Raw genomic sequence first — 18012 nt, 5'->3', positions numbered from 1 at the left:
TAAGGTATTGTGCATGACAATTTGTAGAAGGCCCTTTTTGTATAAAGCGGAAGAGTATCAAGTTCTCACGGTAGGAACGGGCAACCTACAATGGAGAATGCTTGAGTGTTCTGTAGACCACATACCTCTTCGTAGGGAGATTTGCATCGATGGGATGCTATATTACTCAGCTAGAGATACGGAGTATAACAATATGTTAGTTTGCTTTAATGTTAAGCAGGAGAAGTTCAACTTTATCAAGAACAATGATTTTGGGTTTCCGACAACTTTGATAAATTACAAGGGTAAATTAGGAGGAATCCGTTGTAGCCCAACCACTTTCATTGATGGAACAGCTGAAAGCTTTGAGTTATGGGTTATAGAAGACACTGAAGAACATAAATTGTCAAAACTTGTTCACATATTGCCGCCTAGGTGGAAGGAGCTAGTTGCGGAGACTGAAGTTTGCATTGTTGGGATAATTAATGGAACCACTGAAGTTGTGTTTGCTCCGAACGTCTTGTCTGATCCGTTCTACATATTTCACTTGGATATGGAGAGGAACTCTATCAAAAAAGTTCAAATTCAAGGGCTTGGCCCTGTTAGAGGTCAAAGCATTTACACCTTCTTAAACCATGTCGAGAATGTGAATCTTATTATGTAATAAGCTGTTATTTTAAATTTCATAAAAACTTCAGATCAATGCTACTGTTTTATTTTCTCCTAATTTATTTCATAAGTACAATATTTCCTTTTTCTTGTTTTGATTATCTTATTTCTATTGTATATATTGGGTGTATATCAGTATTTGTATGCTCGTTGATAACTATGTAATTCTCGATTCAAGTTAATTAAAAAACTGAAAGTAGATAAGTATATATACACCCTCAAATATTTTATTGGTTTCAGTATGTAACCCATAAAATTGAAACATTTATATTTCAAACAACAATAAGAGAACAAATGTTTTGGGCAGATAATAATTTAAATATATAATGGCCCATTTTAAAAAACTGTTACTCTTTCTTTAAGTAAGGAAAACAAAATTTTGTATGGCTAAAAACAGAATCGGTGACTTAGAAAATAAACGGTGGAGATGAGTGGAGAGAGTTATCTCAAAATGATTTTTTATCTTTTTTGTCTTTTTGTCTGATTTTGCCCTTTGTTTCTTCTGACAGCCATACATAAAAATTAGGGCAAATAGATATTGTTGTCCTAGTGTGATTCTAGAGCTCATGTGCCGTCATGGAGGCACAAGAGAATCAAGTCCCCAAGATGAATCCCCTAAGCATCTCCGAAAGGTCTATACCAATTGATCTCCTCATCTCAGTATTCTCGAGATTGCCCGTGAAATCCATCGGAAGGTGCCGTTGCGTCTCCAAGCAATGGTCTTACATTCTCCGCCGTCGAGATTTCACCGACTTGTACCTGAAAACATCATCGACTCGTCCCTGTCTCTTGTTCAACCTCAAAGTCAACGGTAAGTGTCTCTTCCTCTCCGCACCTCAGGACCAGATCAGCTCGTCTGTTTTAGTTGCCGATCGTCGCATGAGTTTCCCCACTGAAGATGCTTCTTGTGGTGTTTCACGTCCTGTCTGCGGATTGGTCTGTAGTTTGGATATGAATCCATCGATCTGTAACACAAGCACTGGGCAGTGCATCACTTTACCCAAGATGAAGATTGCATCAGGAGGAGGTACTGTGAATGTCTACTTTGGATATGAGCCGGTCCGTAAACTGTTCAAGGTATTGCGCAAGTCCAAGGACGACTATCGAGTTATGACATTAGGAAGGGGAGAACTGTCGTGGAGAATAGTTGAAAGTTCCGTAGCCCATTCGTCTTTATCTAATGGAATATGCATCAATGGGTTTATGTACTATATAGCTGTGCGCAATGACCCTAGATGTCTTAAACCTATTATGCTAGTTTGTTTTGATATGTCGTTAGAGAAGTTCACCTTTCTTGATGTGGACATTATGCTTTGGAGGTCAACTCTTATAGATGTCAAAGGTAAGTTAGCTGCCGTTCTCCCTTATGAGACTATCTTTTTCAGTGAAACTACAAGATTTGAGCTGTGGATTCTAGATGATATGGAGAACGAGAAATGGTCGAAGCATGTCTACAAGTTGCCGTCTTCCTGGAAGAATCTGGTTGGGAAACATAAGGAGATGAATGTTGTGGGGATGAGTGGTGCAGGTGATATCGTGTTCGCCCCAGAGTATTTGGATAATGATCCTTTCTTCATTGTGTATTACAATGTGGTGAAAAACACAGTCGGAAAGGCTGAAGTCCAGTTAGGAGTTGTTGTTCGTGATGCCGATGATCTGATGAAGGTTCAGACTTTCATGGACCATGTAGAAGATGTGAAGCTTATGGAAGTGTTGGGCAGTTCATAGGACTTTATAATGAGCGTTGTTGTGCTTATATCAATCCATTCGTGTAAGCAACATTTGTTCCTTTACTATTGTATGACTATTATTGATATTTGTGTACTGTATTTTGGTTGATTTATGTCTTTGAGGAAACTCGAAACATAATCGATAATTGTTGTAAGCTGTTTCATTAGATATTTTAAACTCTCTCTTTTTTATCATGAGCAAAATTTGTGTATGTTTGTGATATCCATCCAAAGATATGTTGAGAAAATAATCCATCCATTTGTAAAACCGTTGAAGAACTTGGTAAACCTACGAGTAACAAATATGATTCTAGTGATCCACGAGCTCATTGCAATATTTACAATGACAGTGAAGAGGAAGAAAAGGCACGACAACACTTTATTAATAAATAAATAAAGTTGCTTTGTTTACATGTCTTTGGTGTTGTTCTAAAGAAGGTATGTTAACATTTAGCTATAGCCTAGATGTATATCGGTATTGGACTATAAAGACTGAATTAAATCTTGTGAGAGAAAAGATGGAACCTAAAAATTGAAAGATACTTAAGTTAACTCGCTCAATCTCATGAACATTTACTAAAACAAAATCTAAACCTTAAACCTGTAATTTGTAAACATTAAATTCGGAACCCAAACTGGTGGCCTTAGCCTAGTTGAAAATTCATAAATAAATAAAAAATCTAAATTTTTTCTTTCGCATTTTTAATATGCTATAATAGAATACTTTGATCTCATATACCCTCTTTAATAGCAATTATAGAAACCGTGATATCCTATATGCTATCAATACTCATATTTCTTGTAGTGTCGTAAATGAACTCAGACCAAAAACCTAGGACAGCTTGACGCTGAGTTAAATTATTTTTGTTTATTCCTTATTCTTTAGATCATTATTGTTGTTAAGGATAGATTTATGTATACAAGTTTATCTATATAAAATATACGTGTTTAATCCTATAAAATAGATCTAATCGTGTTGTTAGCTGAAAGGTTAAGACTTAAGATTCTGTTTTATATTATCAGCCGATATGTTGCTTAATCGTACGTGTGCTGTTCTATGTGTCTTCATGTATTACTTGCTTTCCTCTTAAAGTCGTATTCCTAAGAATTTTCAAACATTGTGTTGTTATTATAGTGAATGTAACTCATAGAGCCAAGATATTACAGCCAGCTCTGTGTCACGGTGAAGACAAGAACCATATATATGATTATAGCTAGTATGTGGTTCTTTTCGAGAATTAAATCCAATGATGGTGATTTCGAATGGAATCAAATCAGCCGAAGATATTTGAGTTGTGGACTCCAAAGTTGTCTTCTTCAAACCAAAATATTTACAAAGTCCCATGATACCCAGTCAAGATAAAACCGTACGTATAGTATAAATTAAACTTTTAAAAACTATATTCTAGTATCTAATTGTAGCATTATTGTAAAGTGTATATGGTTGATGTTATTATAACTGTTGGGATCTCCCAAGATCTATGGAAAATAAGAATTGTGAATACTCATCTGAGTACTTAATTATAAAAGCTTTTCGTTTCTATTAATTATAAGGGTGTGTTGGCAAACTAGTACGTTTTTAAAACATAATTATAAAAATAGTACATTTACTATTCACAATTAGTAAAATAGTACAATTTTACTATTTCATATATTTGTACATACAGACAACTGTACAATAACATATTATTGTACATCAAATATTTGTACAAAGAAAAACAACAACATATAAACATATTTACACATAAACAAATATACATATATAGACCATAAAATATTTGTACACATACAATTATACGTATATATAGACCGATGTACGGATGATTTTCCGTACATCGACACACAACTGTACATACGGATAGCTGGACGTATCAAAATTTGTTTGAAAAATATTTGAAATTATTTTTTAAAAATTGCATATCAAATTATAGAGAAAATATATATATTTTTATGTAATTGAAATTTTATAGAAAATAAATATATTTTGATGAATATTTTTAGTTATTAGATTTAAGCGGGTTTTTAATAGTGTCTAAATAGTATCCAAATAGTAAAAATGTATTAGTTTGCTAATAATGAATAGTAAATGTACTACTTTTACAATTATGTTTAAAAAATGTACTAAAAACCCAATTAATCCTAATTATAAAAGCTTTTCGTTGGGATCACCTAATGATTCACGAATAGAGTACTAGACATGGATCAGCGATGCCCTTGTGGGTGTTCATCAGAATGAAACAATGCACTACTATTTTCAAATTATGTTTTCATCTTCTGGCGAAGATCAAATTACTATAAGTAAAAACTTTATATATCTGTTACACCAATGTAATACATGCTTCCACCAATAACATAACTTTCAAAATACATTTATAAACGATAACTTCCAAAACATATCATGCGGTTGCTAAAGGCCATTTATTGATAAGGGTATTTGTCAGTATTCTGAACACACCCATCTACATATATAAAAAGACATCAAGCAAGTGGATAGAAAGCAAGTTTGGCCAAACCACAGGCTCCTTCAGGTGCATCTACGTCTCTCTTTATTCTCATGTAACCATCTTCTCCCCATTGTTCTCCCCATGAGTTCTTTAGCAACCAATACTTAATCCCTTCTTCACTCGTACCATAACCAACAATGGTTACTGCATGAGTCAGATGCGTCCCACAGTCCTCATCCTCGAATATCCCGCCAGAATAATGCTTAAACGCAGCTCCTGACCCATCTATGGCAACGGAAACAGGTTGTTGAGACACCGCTTTTAGCAGTGCTTCCTCGTCATTTTGAGGAACCGTCTCGTAAGCGCTTATGGTTGCAGCAATGGAATGAGTTGAGTCACAGGTTTGTTGTGATGCTTGGTAAGGATAGCTATCTTCTGTGGTGATTCCTTGGTTGTTTATAATGTAGTTGAAAGCTTTCCACATAATCCCTCCGCCACATCCTTTGTTCTCTCTGTTACAATCCACGAGTTGTTGCTCAGACAAGGATACGAGCTCTCCTTTAGCAATCTTCATAATGCCTTCCACTGCGGCCACTGCCGAGAAAGCCCAACAACATCCTGTACGTTCCATTTCAATAAAGAAAAAAAGGTTAATATATTTTTTAGTGTTATAGTAGTAAATATAATGTATAATCATTGATTTGATAAACACTCATAAAAATATGTACATCACATACCACAATGCCCTTGGTTCTTAACGGCTGTAACGGCCCCTTTCTGTCTCCAATCCATGCTCTCACCGGTTTCACTGACATTTTCATATCGAAACGACACCGTTTCTTGGGAAGTTCTGGTCTTACCTTCCGGCACCAGCAGCCCCATGTACCTCGCCTGAAACTCCTCGTCGGTGAGATCAGAGAACTTGTTGACATCCAACTTGTACGTCTTGTTCGTATTCATGTTGAAGCTCTCGACGAACTTTAAGTTCTTCTTAAAGATCTCAAACCTACTCGCTTTCTCTGCATCGTGTGAGTAAACGCGATGGAACCGAGACATCCACTGCTCATGTTTCTCAACGGCAGAAGCTTCAAAGAGTCCCCCACCACGAGAGGTGGCTCCCGAAGTTCTTGAACACGAAAGAATGGCTAGAATCAAGAAAATGACCGAAGCCATTTTACTACTACTAGAGAGAGTAAAACGCATATGAAAAGTATTGCTATAAGTGTTTGTTTAGGTTTAAATGACTTTGTTGCCAAGAAACGAGTATGAAAAGCTGGTCTTATATAGAGATTCCGAAGCGTGTATACGTAATTATGTAGTAAACATGTTTTATGTCGTACGAGGGTTTTTGATAAATTATTTACATGCTACGAATTGAAGTCAAATAAATGGTCAATAATCATATTACTTATATTTTCCTGCACGCCTAATTTTGCTAGGTCCGTCATAGGTGCAATCTGCAAAAAAACGGGGTATATATATATGTGTGCAAATTAGCATGCAATTTATGGAAGGGTAAGCTTAAATAAAACATCAAAATAACCAGCTGATAAATGCACTATCCAAAAGAACCAAAGAACCAAAGAGTATCAGCTGGTTAAAATTTAATATTAGTGGTCGGTTTCTCTTTTGAACAAAAACTAGAATTTTACCCGCGGTACACCACGAGACAATATTTATATTTTAAATTTTTTATATTAATAGTGGTTATATTACGATGATTTTGCTACTTTATTGTAAAAAATATTTTCATAATTTTGGAGAAATTGTTAGCATGCATGTTCCTTGCTAGTGAAAATAATTATTTTTGCCTTGTTGAGAAAAACAAGCGCTGGTTTTTGGTGTTATATATTAAAGGGACATGAAGGAGGTGACAGAAGCACGTAAAAACAAGAAACACAAAATCTATGTTTACACAGATCAGTTGAAATACAAAGATATTTTTTCCAAAATATATTGTTTGCATTGTGTGAAGAGCCTAGAACGAAGATTCCATCAAGACAACTGATATTACAAGAAACACTTTGGGATATATACATATCGTTTGCAATGCGCATGACTTGACTAAATGAGATTATTTTGTTTGTTTTTTCTTAAGAAAAAAACTAGCTGAGTATGTTCTTCGGTTGGGAGTTTCACACGCAGCCCCACCATATGTAAATGAACTCAGACCAAAAACCTATCTTGGACAGCTTGACGCTGAGTTAAAATAATTTGTGTCTAATGTATTACTCGCTTTCCTCTTCAAGACTTACTCCTTAGAATGGGGCGATAACTTTTTTTTTTTTTTGTTAATAATTTGTTGTTAAAAAGTTAAAAGCAATGTTCTTAGAACGGTATATAGGACATTCAACCTCTAACTTTTAACAACTAGACCACAACACTTTTTTACATATACTAGTAAAAAAATCGATATAGTCACTTGGCTATTCGTGACTGTTCTATTCGTGGCTGTTTTTTAAAATTCATGACTATAGCATCGTAGCTTAAAAAATTCGTGTCTGTTTTCAAAAAATTCATCTTATAGCCACGAATTTTCGCGACTGTCAAGTGGCTATATGTATTTTTTTTACTAGTATATATACAAAAAGGCCGAAATTAAAAGATATTATTTGCAGACGGCAACGGAATGCTTCCTTTGCTTGGCCTACGTTGCAGGTTTCTAGTAAAAATTATCTTCGTTAATCGAATATCTTATTTTTATCAGAGAGTTCTCGTTATACATGTAGAATTGCATGCAAATAAAACTTTTAGAGATATTTTAATTTGGTATATAAATAGAAATACACTAGATAAATAAGTTGTGTGCAGCAAAGAAAAGAAGTCAAGTAAAAATTAGCAATCCCTTGTCATTCCTTTCCAATGTTTTATGTTTTACTCATCGTCAACTTCAAAAGAAAAACATTATATAGTAGTCTCCTTAGAGATTTCAAACATTAAACTGTTGTTTTTAATGACTGTGTAACTCATATATATCGACAACTTATATGTTCAGTGTTGTGTAAGGGGATTAGGGAGAAGCAACTAGCGAGAGATGAATATTGTTTGTCTTACTTTCCGATACTGTTATGTTACTTGTTAAAAATGTCTTCCTCTGAACCTATTTGGTTAAGATCTAATCACCAAATACGAATGTGATACATTTTCTTATACCAACGTAATACATACTTTATTCAACTTATATAAACTCCAAAATACTTAAAAGACATATGACTGCAAAAGTTGAAATAATTATTCATAAGGGTGTTGTCAAATACTATGAACCAAAACCCATTTACACATATTTTGAAACAATACTAAAAGGATTCAAGCCACTGGATAGTAAGCACGATGGGCCAAACCACACATTCCTTGAGGTTCATTCACGTCTCTCTTGATTCTCATGTAACCATTTTCTCCCCAAGATTCTCCCCATGAGTTCTTTAGCAACCAATACTTAATCCCTTCTTCGCTCGTACCATAACCAACAATCGTAACTGCATGATGAGAATCCGTCCCACAGCCCTCATCCTCGAATATCCCGCTGGAGTAGTGCTTAAAAGCATCTCCTGACCCAACTATCCCCACAGAAACTGGCTGTTGAGACACCGCTTTTAGCAATGCTTCCTCATCATCTTTTGGAACCGCCTCGTATCCCCTTATGGTAGCAGCAGCTGGAACAGTTGTCTGGCAGGTTTGTTGTGATGCCTGGTAAGGATAGTTTTCCTCCCTAGTGATTCCTTGGTTGTCCTTTATGTAGTCGTAAGCTGTCAAAGATGACCCTCCGTCACATCCCATGTTGTTGTCGCCTATGCTGCAATCCAGTAGTTGCTGCTCGGAAAGCGATACAAGCTCTCCATTCGCAATTTTTGTTACAGCTTCCACTGCCGCCACAGCCGCGAAAGCCCAACAACATCCTGTTCCATGTTTCAATAAACTTTATTTTTAATGTATACATCATCATGTTCATCTTTGTTACGTAGAACTGGATTTCATATTTTTGATAGTCATTTATTTGCAAAAACAATCATTAAATATCGTAAGCAAATTTTTATTATTAATCACTATTTTACATGTCACACTCATTATTTAAACCACACGTACAAAAACTCATTTATTTCTAGTTTTTTTCACTTTTTCACTCTTTTTTTAAGGACCAATTTTTGCACCTTAAATGATTATATATCTAGCAAAAATACCAATTTTTTTATTTCCTCTTGAATTAAACAAACAGAGTAAACATATATATAAATGAAGAAAATGCATGTTGCTAAAAAAATAAAGAGTTACGATAATGAATTAGTTACCACATTGGCCTTGGTCCTTAATGGGTGTAACGGCCCCTTCTTGTCTCCAATCCTTGCTCTCACCAGTTTCACTGACATTTTCGTATCTAAACGACACCGTTTCTTGCGATTTTCCGGTCATACCTTCGGGCACCACCATTCCCATGTACCTCGCCTTGAATTCCTCGTCGGTGAGATCAGAGAACTTGTTAACATCCAACTTGTACGTCTTGTTCGTATTCATGTTGAAGCTCTCGACGAACTTTAAGTTCTTCTTAAAGATCTCAAACCTACTCGCCTTCTCAGCATCGTGCGCGTAAACACGATGGAACCGAGACATCCACTGCTCATGTTTCTCAACGGCAGAAGCTTCAAAGAGCCCACCACCACGAGATGTGGCTCCCGAAGTTCTTGAACACAAAAGAATGGCTAGGATCAAGAACATGACCGAAGCCATTTTACTAAACTACTAGAGAGTAGAGAGTAAAATGTATATGATATGTTTTGCTATAAGTGTTTGTTTAGGTTTATATGACTTTGTTGCCAAGAAAGGAGTATGAGAAGGTGGTGTTATATAGAGATTCTGAAGCGCGTATACGTAATTACGTATAGAGGAGTAACATATTATATGTTTGAATAGTCTTTGCCGTACGAGGTTTTACGTGAGAATAATATTTTCTCGTTGCTATAAATTATATACACGCTACCAAGTCAAGTAATTTCGTATTTTTCCTACACGCCTAATTGTGTTTGGTCCCGTTAGCGCAATCTGCAAATGTTTTTTTGGGATTTATACCGTATAAAACATTTTGTAGTATGATTAGCTTATATAAAAATATTTTCTAATCAAAACTGATCATGCTAATAAACTAGGCTGGATTAAGTTTGTAGTGTGATTAGCTGTACCTTTTATCCTAAAAATTGTTGGAAAAATATGCACGATCCAATCCAAAGAACCAAAGAACCAGCTGCTTAAAATTTAAGATTAGTGGTCATTTTTCATTTTGAAACATAAATAATCTCGTTGGACATTTCAAACATTTTGATGTTTCTTCTCGTAGAGCCTAGACTCCTCCAAGCAATAACCCAAGTAATACGATCGGTGCCGTTACAAGCGGGAAGCAAGGTACGGGGTTTATCAAGAGAATCCGGAGAACCGTATATTTAGCATCTCGTTCTCTCCAAAAATGTCTTTTTATGAAGAAAACAAAAATCGTTAAAATAAAAAAAATAAAAAAAAAAATAAATAAATAAAAAAAAACATTTGAAACTAATCATGTAACGAGCCTGGATCAAGTCTGTACTGTGATTAGCTGAAACCTTTATTGTAAACATTTTTGTAAAATTTTTTAGGAGACGATAATTAAATTACATGATAACACATTCACACATTTCAGTGCTATGAAAAGAATTTTTGTTTTCTAAATTATGTTATCTTTATGATGCCATATAAAATGTACATTCATGCAAATTTATATCAGTTTTTTTTTTCCTTTTGAAGAAACAACCGTTGGATTTGTGAGTGTTTTTAAAAGGACATGATAACGGAGGTGGCCAGAGGCGTACATATGCGCAATAGTAACGTGGCACCGACGACAGTGGCTGTCCCTGTCCACAGGTTACTGAAATACACGCTCTTGAGGACTGCGCGAGACCTATTAACTGGATTTGATATAAAATATAAAATACTACACATAGATCCGGCGACATGCGCCCTTGCGGGTTTCGAATAATGTTTCGCGCGGTTTGGCGGAGATCAAAATGCCATAAATAAAAAAACTTTATATTTAATACACCAATGTAATACATGCTTACACAAACTGACATACATATATAAACGAAAATTTCCAAAACATACAATATCATGCGGCTGCAAAAAGGCCAATTATTGATAAAAGATTATATATTTTTCAGTATTCTGAACAAACCCATATAAAAAAGATTTCAAGCAAGTGGATATATAGCATATTGGGCCAAACCACAGGCTCCTTCAGGTGCATCTACGTCTCTCTTGATTCTCATGTAACCATTTTCTCCCCATTGTTCTCCCCATGAGTTCTTCAACAACCAATACTTAATCCCTTCTTCACTCGTACCATAACCAACAACTGTAACAGCATGAGTCTGGTACGTCCCGCAGTACTCTCCGTCGAATATCCCACCAGAGTATTGCTTAAACGCAGCTCCTGACCCATCTATGCCAACGGAAACAGGCTGTTGAGACACCGCTTTTAGCAATGCTTCTTCGTCATTTTGAGGAACCGTCTCGTAAGCGCTTATGGTTGCAGCTACGGAACGAGTTGAGTAACACGTTTGTTGTGATGTCTGGTAAGGATAGCTATCCTCTGTGGTGATTCCTTGGTTGTTTATAATGTACTTGAAAGCCTTCCACAAATACCCTCCGCCACATCCGGTGTTCTCAGTGTTGCAATCCAACAGTTGTTGTTCGGACAGCGACACAAGCTCTCCTTTCGAAATCTTCGTAATGCCTTCCACTGCGGCCACTGCCGAGAAAGCCCAACAACATCCTGTTCCATTTCAATTAAAAAAAAAAAGAGTTTAATATATTTTTAGTGTAATAGTAGTAAATTTCATATACATTGATAATCATTTATTTGATAGAAACTCATGAAAATATGTAATAAATTGGTTCATTTATGCATGTGTTTTAAGAATAATATAAATTGGTTCGTATGTATCTACTTAAAAAGTATGATGCAGTTTTGATCCGTAATCTTGCTATTTTACAGTATGTCACACTAGTTTTTTATAAACCACATACCACATTGGCCTTGGTTCTTAACGGGTGTAACGGCCCCTTCCTGTCTCCAATCCATGCTCTCACCGGTTTCAGTAACATTTTCATGTGTAAATGACACCGTGTTGTAAGAATCGAGTGATGAAGTAGCTTCCGGCACCAGCAGCCCCATGTACCTCGCCTTGAATTCCTCGTCGGTGAGATCAGAGAACTTGTTGACATCCAACTTGTACGTCTTGTTCGCATTCATGTTGAAGCTCTCGACGAACTTTAAGTTCTTCTTAAAGATCTCAAACCTACTCGCTTTCTCAGCATCGTGCGAGTAAACGCGATGGAACCGAGACATCCACTGCTCATGTTTCTCAACGGCAGAAGCTTCAAAGAGTCCCCCACCACGAGATGTGGCTCCCGAAGTTCTTGAACACAGAAGAATGGCTAGAATCAAGAAAATGATCGAAGCCATTTTTGTACTGCTAGAGAGTAAAATGTATTACTATAAGTGTTTGTTTTAGGTTTATATGACTTTGTTGCCAAGAAAGGAGTATGGGAAGGTGGTGTTATATAGAGATTCCGAAGCGCGTATACGTAATTACGTCTAGTAACATATTTTATGTTTGAATAGTTGTTAACGTACGAAGTTTTGATAAATTATCTACACGCTACGAAGTAAAGTAAATGGTCAATATTCAGATTACGTATATTTTCCTGCACGCCTAATTTTGATAGGTCCGTCATAGCGCAATCTGCAAACGTTTTTTGGGGGTAAGCTAAAATTAACATGCAATTTATCGAAGGGGTAAAGCTTAAATAAAACATAAAACATATACGTAATAAGAACCAATATTTATTAAGAAAAAAAAAAACATAAAGAAACCAGCTGATAATGCACGATCCAAAAGAACCAAAGAACCGGAGGTATCAGCTGGTTAAAATTTAAGATTAGTGGTCGGTATAGTTTCTCCACTTTAATATAAGCTTGTCTCCTTATTCACCACTATAAAAGACGAATTTCAATTTTGAATTTACAAAAGGGTTAAAATTGATATATAATTTTTTCATTTTTATTCACCACATGTAAAGAAAACTAACAATTTTTGATGATTTGGGTAATGGTACTGACTACTGAGTCAATACTATTGGCTATCCGGAGAAAATGGAAAATTGAAAACCATACCAAAAAAATGTAAAAAAGGAAAAAAAAAAAAAAACATAAATTTTATTTCAATTATAAAAAAAAATATGTATTTTTTCAACAACAACATTATTCATACGTTTTTCCAATAAATATTAATTAAGTCGACTTTTTTTTTTGGAATTGCAAACTTTTAGAAAAAAAACAAATAACACTTAAGTAACCCAAATTAAAATGATACAAAATCTCTATTTCAAAAGAAAAAGTATCAAATATTTTAGTTCTGCTCTTACTTGCTGATTAGAAGTAAGATGTCATCACATGTGTAATTAGACTAATTACGGTCAACTCAACATGCCTTGTTTCCCATTCATATTTTTTCTTTAACCCGGTTTAAGATTCTCCCCACTGGTTTAATAATATTCCACCTACTCATGGAAACACACACACATTCTTGTGAAACCAACAACTTTGCACAGCTTTGTTTCCATATGCATATATTTTCAAGTAAAGAATATCTCTCTTCCCTGTGGAATTTAGAAAACCCTCCTCGACCCTCTTCATTTTCACAGTCTTCACAACACACACACATACACTTATTTTTAATTAAATACACACCACCTCTTCTTTTTCACCACAACTCATTTCAATCTCTAGCCTCATTTCTTTCGGCCAGGATTCACAGCTAGAGCTCACGGCCCAATTCGGGCCTGCACGGAACCATTTTAGACAAGTCGCGGGATCCCCCAAACCCGCAGAAGAAAACAGAGATCAAAATTTATGAAAATGAATGTTCAATCTTGGTGTGTAGAGTCACGACGAGGTCATGTGCATCATCCAGGAGCTTCCACACATCTAATTGTCCTGCCATACTATGACACTCCCTTAGAATCTCATCCATGCTGTTATATCTCTCTATTATAAGTTTCCTTCTTTGCAACACCGAGGCTGCTATTGCATAGAGCACCAAATCATCCGTTGGAGGTGCACGCTGCCTTATCCTGCTCCACGCAGATTTCCCCATCCCGGCTCTGATCGCGGCTTGATCTGCCCACATCACTTCCCATAGACAGAGTGTCTGGTCAAGTGTTAGCTCTCTTCTGAACATCACTACGACCATTCTGTATACAAAGAAACAGTCTTCAGCTTGGAGTTTCTCTAGGTGCCTGTAAAGCTGAGAGTCTTTGGATTTGATTATCTTTGAGACTATGTTGAGTTGTCTTCTGATTCCAACCTCGTCCAGTCTGAAATTGTGGCGGGCTTTCTTCATGAACCCGACGAAGCACCAAAAGACTTCATGGTCGTCAGGGATTACAGAGAGTATCGGAGAGAGAAGATCGCTCATTCCTTGGCAATATCCAATGTCAGGGTCATACAAAGCGTATGCTTCAAGAACAGCAACAAGCCGTGCAGCCTGAAATATTTTATACGGTTCCAAGTGACTATAATCTTTTAACCCAACTGCTTCGGCGGCACGACATGCTCTGTCCTCGGATATAACTGCCTGGGATGGAGAATAGGGGGTCCACTCTGAGTTAGCGCGCACTGCATCTAGACGGATAATACGCTGCCACGTCACGAAATCCTCTTCTGTCCGGGGAATACTTGAGTTGGCTGGATAGGTATTCACATCCGGAGTACCAGAAGACTGAAAGACCTGTACCACTTCACTCTCATCTGAAGAATCTGAATCTGATGACTCGGAATTGAGTGTAGAGATAGTAGCATTGGTGATTCGCCTTGAACTACTGCCGTCTCTCTCAACTGTACACGAAACTTCACTCATGTACCCGATATCTTCAGTGATGTCTTCATCACTTGAGAGAGACTCGCGGGCACTGACGACTTCATCAGAACATGTACTGTCAGTGTCTTGCACTTGAGGCCAATCGTAGTCATCTTGGATAGCATCACTCCCCCTGTTTAACTTATTAGTCCCGTTATTGTGTTTTTGAAGCCGTTTGCACTGCCTGCGTAGTCTCTCATACTCCTTTCTGCATTTGTAAAAATCAAAACAGATGAGCTAGAGAGTTAAAAGTACAAAACTTTCCCATTTAGTAATTCAATCAGTCTCTCTCACTCACCTTCTCCGATTTCTTATAGTGACTCTCTCTTCTTTTGAACTATCAAAACCGTACCTGTTTGTAGTAAAGTAAAATCAGCAAACACAACAAAAGAGGCAAATGAAACTAGCTTCCCTATGCCAAATGTAGTTAAACAACTACTCTTCATAGATGCCAGTGTGGCAATATGATTCACCTAAATAGAGTTTTTGACAGTAAACTTACACTCCAAGAAGGAACGGCCACACCTCCAGCCGAATGCTCGGCTCAATACCCTACAAAGAAATGAAGAGAAAAATAAACATTCTTAAAAAATCAACAACCCACAAATGGTTGTGACTGTGAACTTGGTCCATGGAGCTGTGTGTGACTCACTCTACTTCGAACTTTTTTCAATAAATCCACTCCTCCATTCCGCAGTCTACCGTCTGGCGTAAAGAATCTCTTCCACTGCTTAGGTCTGAGTGGCCTTTTCCTCTTCCTCCGGGACCATGGTGATTTAAGTCGAGCCCTGATTGGAAAACAGAGGTTACTATGTGCCTAGTTTGTTCTTAAAAGACGATAAAAATAGTAAAACATATCCAGAAATAGCCATGGAGCTTTAAATGTACTACTACTACAGACCAGCCTACTCAAATTCAGCTGAATATTTCAAATGAATCAAATAGAAATAATAACCAAAATGAGATCCATTCATACTATATACATATAAAAATTTGAGCTTTGGATTCAATTGAACTCTAACAATAAAGATAAAGGAATCACATTTATCAAGAAGAGACGAAGTCAAATTCAAATTCACAGAGAGGGAGAGATCTAACCGATCGGAAGAAGAAGAAGAACAAGCAGCAGGAGAAGAAGAAGCAACAACGAAGAGAGCAGAACGCAAATGGATCCACGAAGACGACGACGACGAAGTAGGAGGAGATGATAATGGCGATGAAGGATTAGAAGACGAAGACGTCGTTTGAATCCTTCTCAAAGCTTTCATCTATCACAAATCTCTTCTCCCACACAGATTTTGAAAAACCTAATCAAACCCGCGAATATTCCTTTTTTCAATTCGACAATACCTTGAAACAGACGATAACTTCAAATCTCCGGCGATGTTCAAACAATAACTCTCCTCCGACTTCGCCGGAGACTCGATCCAAGTTAAATTCAAATAACAATCTTTAACCGCGTCCGTCTTCTTCCAGAACTTGTTTGCTTGCTTCGTCGTCTTCGTCTTCGTTTACTTTTGATGTTTCCTCTCAATAGAAGAAACGTGGGGATTATTTGTAAATTTCTCTGTAAGAATCTATCTAATGAGCAAAAACAAAAACAAAAACAAAAAAAAAGTCTTCAAGAGTAATGCGACTGATGAGAGAGAGAAGGCTTTAATGGGTGACTTTTTAGTTTCTCTCTCTCTCACGAACTCTGAAACCTTTTATTTACGTTTTAATCCCTTTTCTCTCGCTTATATTGTACTTCCACCTCCCATTGTTTTGTTATTATGTTTTAACCCCTATACTTACATCTCTTACAATATTATTTAGATTTGTCCATTACATAATCCATATATGTAATTTTATTTATCATTTCATCGATAACAATAAGAACAACATTTCTCATGTTTGTTTGTAGGTTAAAATTTTGTTTTAAAAGATTTTAATTAAAAAGGGAAAAATATCAGCTCAAATTGTAAATTAATCGTGTATTAGTTTAGTACGAGTTGAAAGAATTAAACTAATGTTCGGTAGATTGTAAACCGATCTTTGAGATAATGGTATGAAATAATTTCCATGTTTTCAACCGACCAAATCCAAGCACATGGGATTAATTATTTACTACAACAACAAAGAAAAAAAAACATTATTTTTGTTTCATACTATAAATTATGTTATTGTTGTTTAGGAATTGAGGTACATAACAGTTTTGTTAATACATAGTAAAGGTTGTTATGTATTTTATGTTTTCTGTTTGTATAATAAAACAAATCGAACAACTATGTAATGTAATCATGAAAATGGTTAGATTGGTTCTTAGTTATGATTAATCTAGTTTAGCTATACCAAATTACCAATTTCTAATAATTTTTGTTTATTGCTTTTATGTGTCTCCTGTTTTCTGGTAATAATTTTGTCTTATTGAATCGAAACAGTTGATGCAGTGCCCTAGTATAAGATATGGATGAAGCTAACATGTATCAAATACAAACAAAGAAAGGATTTATTTTGTTTATTTTAATAAGGATCAATGATATGACTCGTGAACAACTCGGATTAGGTTTGGGAATATCCCCAGATGCAAAGTATCACATAATTATTCCACTGTTCGGGTATATACCAAATGTTGGATCCGGTTTCTGATTTTGGTTTTGAGTTTGATATCTGTGGATTCTTGTAACCAAAATGACTTTAACAACAATTGAAAGTAGTGTAACAGAGTGTATTAGTGTTGCTAATTATTTATTTTTGAAATGGGCAAGCTTATAATTAAACTATACTATTGACTCAATTTTATACTTATAATATCAAGGAAAAATAGAGGATATTCATTTTTATACTTATAATATCAAGGATATTTGAGAATCTCTATGATTATAAGAGAAATAATAAATAGAACAAAAAAAAAAGAAGGAGAAAAACAATACATACCTATATATTAGAAAATATAATAGTCTGGTCAACAAAAGCAGTCGGATGTATTATTATTTGTTGTCTGACAAAAATATTTCAAAGAAGGTAAAAAGAAGCAAAAATGTGATTGTCACTATTACAATAATAATATAATCGATGGTAAAAATCCATGGATAAAACGTGTAATTAATTATGTGTAGTGCAATTAGCTATCACCGAAGATTATGACATTTTGGGCTATACGTCTAACCAAATTGAAATGACTAAAACCTATATTAGAAAATTTTAAATTAAATTTAATTACTGGTTTAAAATGTATATATGTGTGTCTGACCTATTCGACCATTTTTA

At 35.7% G+C, this 18012-nt stretch overlaps 6 protein-coding genes across 6 annotated transcripts; 2 read left to right on the top strand and 4 right to left on the bottom strand.

Annotated features, from left to right (window-relative positions):
• Window positions 1-13: 13 nt before the first annotated feature.
• Window positions 14-643, top strand: LOC111830651 (F-box protein At3g49450-like). The gene has a single exon (XM_023783161.1). The coding sequence runs from the start codon at window positions 14-16 to the stop codon at window positions 641-643; it is 630 nt and encodes a 209-aa protein (XP_023638929.1).
• A 562-nt stretch (window positions 644-1205) lies between these two features.
• Window positions 1206-2573, top strand: LOC111830559 (F-box protein At3g47030-like). Its single transcript, XM_023782980.1, has 2 exons — window positions 1206-1990; window positions 2066-2573. Exons 1-2 carry the CDS (start codon window positions 1225-1227, stop codon window positions 2374-2376), a joined length of 1077 nt encoding a protein of 358 aa, XP_023638748.1. The 5' UTR covers window positions 1206-1224; the 3' UTR covers window positions 2377-2573.
• A 2283-nt stretch (window positions 2574-4856) lies between these two features.
• LOC17886224 (ervatamin-B) lies at window positions 4857-5995 on the bottom strand. The gene is made up of 2 exons (XM_006292918.1): window positions 5560-5995; window positions 4857-5440 (listed from the first exon to the last, which is right to left on the bottom strand). Exons 1-2 carry the CDS (start codon window positions 5993-5995, stop codon window positions 4857-4859), a joined length of 1020 nt encoding a protein of 339 aa, XP_006292980.1.
• A 2133-nt stretch (window positions 5996-8128) lies between these two features.
• LOC17886226 (senescence-specific cysteine protease SAG12) lies at window positions 8129-9592 on the bottom strand. The gene is made up of 2 exons (XM_006291378.2): window positions 9109-9592; window positions 8129-8718 (listed from the first exon to the last, which is right to left on the bottom strand). The coding sequence occupies exons 1-2, from the start codon at window positions 9542-9544 to the stop codon at window positions 8129-8131; spliced, it is 1026 nt and encodes a 341-aa protein (XP_006291440.1). The 5' UTR covers window positions 9545-9592.
• A 1339-nt stretch (window positions 9593-10931) lies between these two features.
• Window positions 10932-12332, bottom strand: LOC17887240 (zingipain-2). The gene is made up of 2 exons (XM_006291380.2): window positions 11870-12332; window positions 10932-11615 (listed from the first exon to the last, which is right to left on the bottom strand). The coding sequence occupies exons 1-2, from the start codon at window positions 12306-12308 to the stop codon at window positions 11032-11034; spliced, it is 1023 nt and encodes a 340-aa protein (XP_006291442.1). The 5' UTR covers window positions 12309-12332; the 3' UTR covers window positions 10932-11031.
• A 983-nt stretch (window positions 12333-13315) lies between these two features.
• Window positions 13316-16383, bottom strand: LOC17884808 (GTPase-activating protein gyp7). The gene is made up of 5 exons (XM_006290800.2): window positions 15862-16383; window positions 15416-15551; window positions 15266-15315; window positions 15062-15115; window positions 13316-14971 (listed from the first exon to the last, which is right to left on the bottom strand). The coding sequence occupies exons 1-5, from the start codon at window positions 16029-16031 to the stop codon at window positions 13756-13758; spliced, it is 1626 nt and encodes a 541-aa protein (XP_006290862.1). The 5' UTR covers window positions 16032-16383; the 3' UTR covers window positions 13316-13755.
• Window positions 16384-18012: the final 1629 nt, after the last annotated feature.

The sequence above is a fragment of the Capsella rubella genome, unplaced genomic scaffold (genome assembly GCF_000375325.1).
Source record: "Capsella rubella cultivar Monte Gargano unplaced genomic scaffold, Caprub1_0 scaffold_5, whole genome shotgun sequence".
NCBI classification, from domain to species: Eukaryota; Viridiplantae; Streptophyta; class Magnoliopsida; order Brassicales; family Brassicaceae; genus Capsella; species Capsella rubella.
This window is presented reverse-complemented; position numbering and strand designations above follow the sequence as displayed.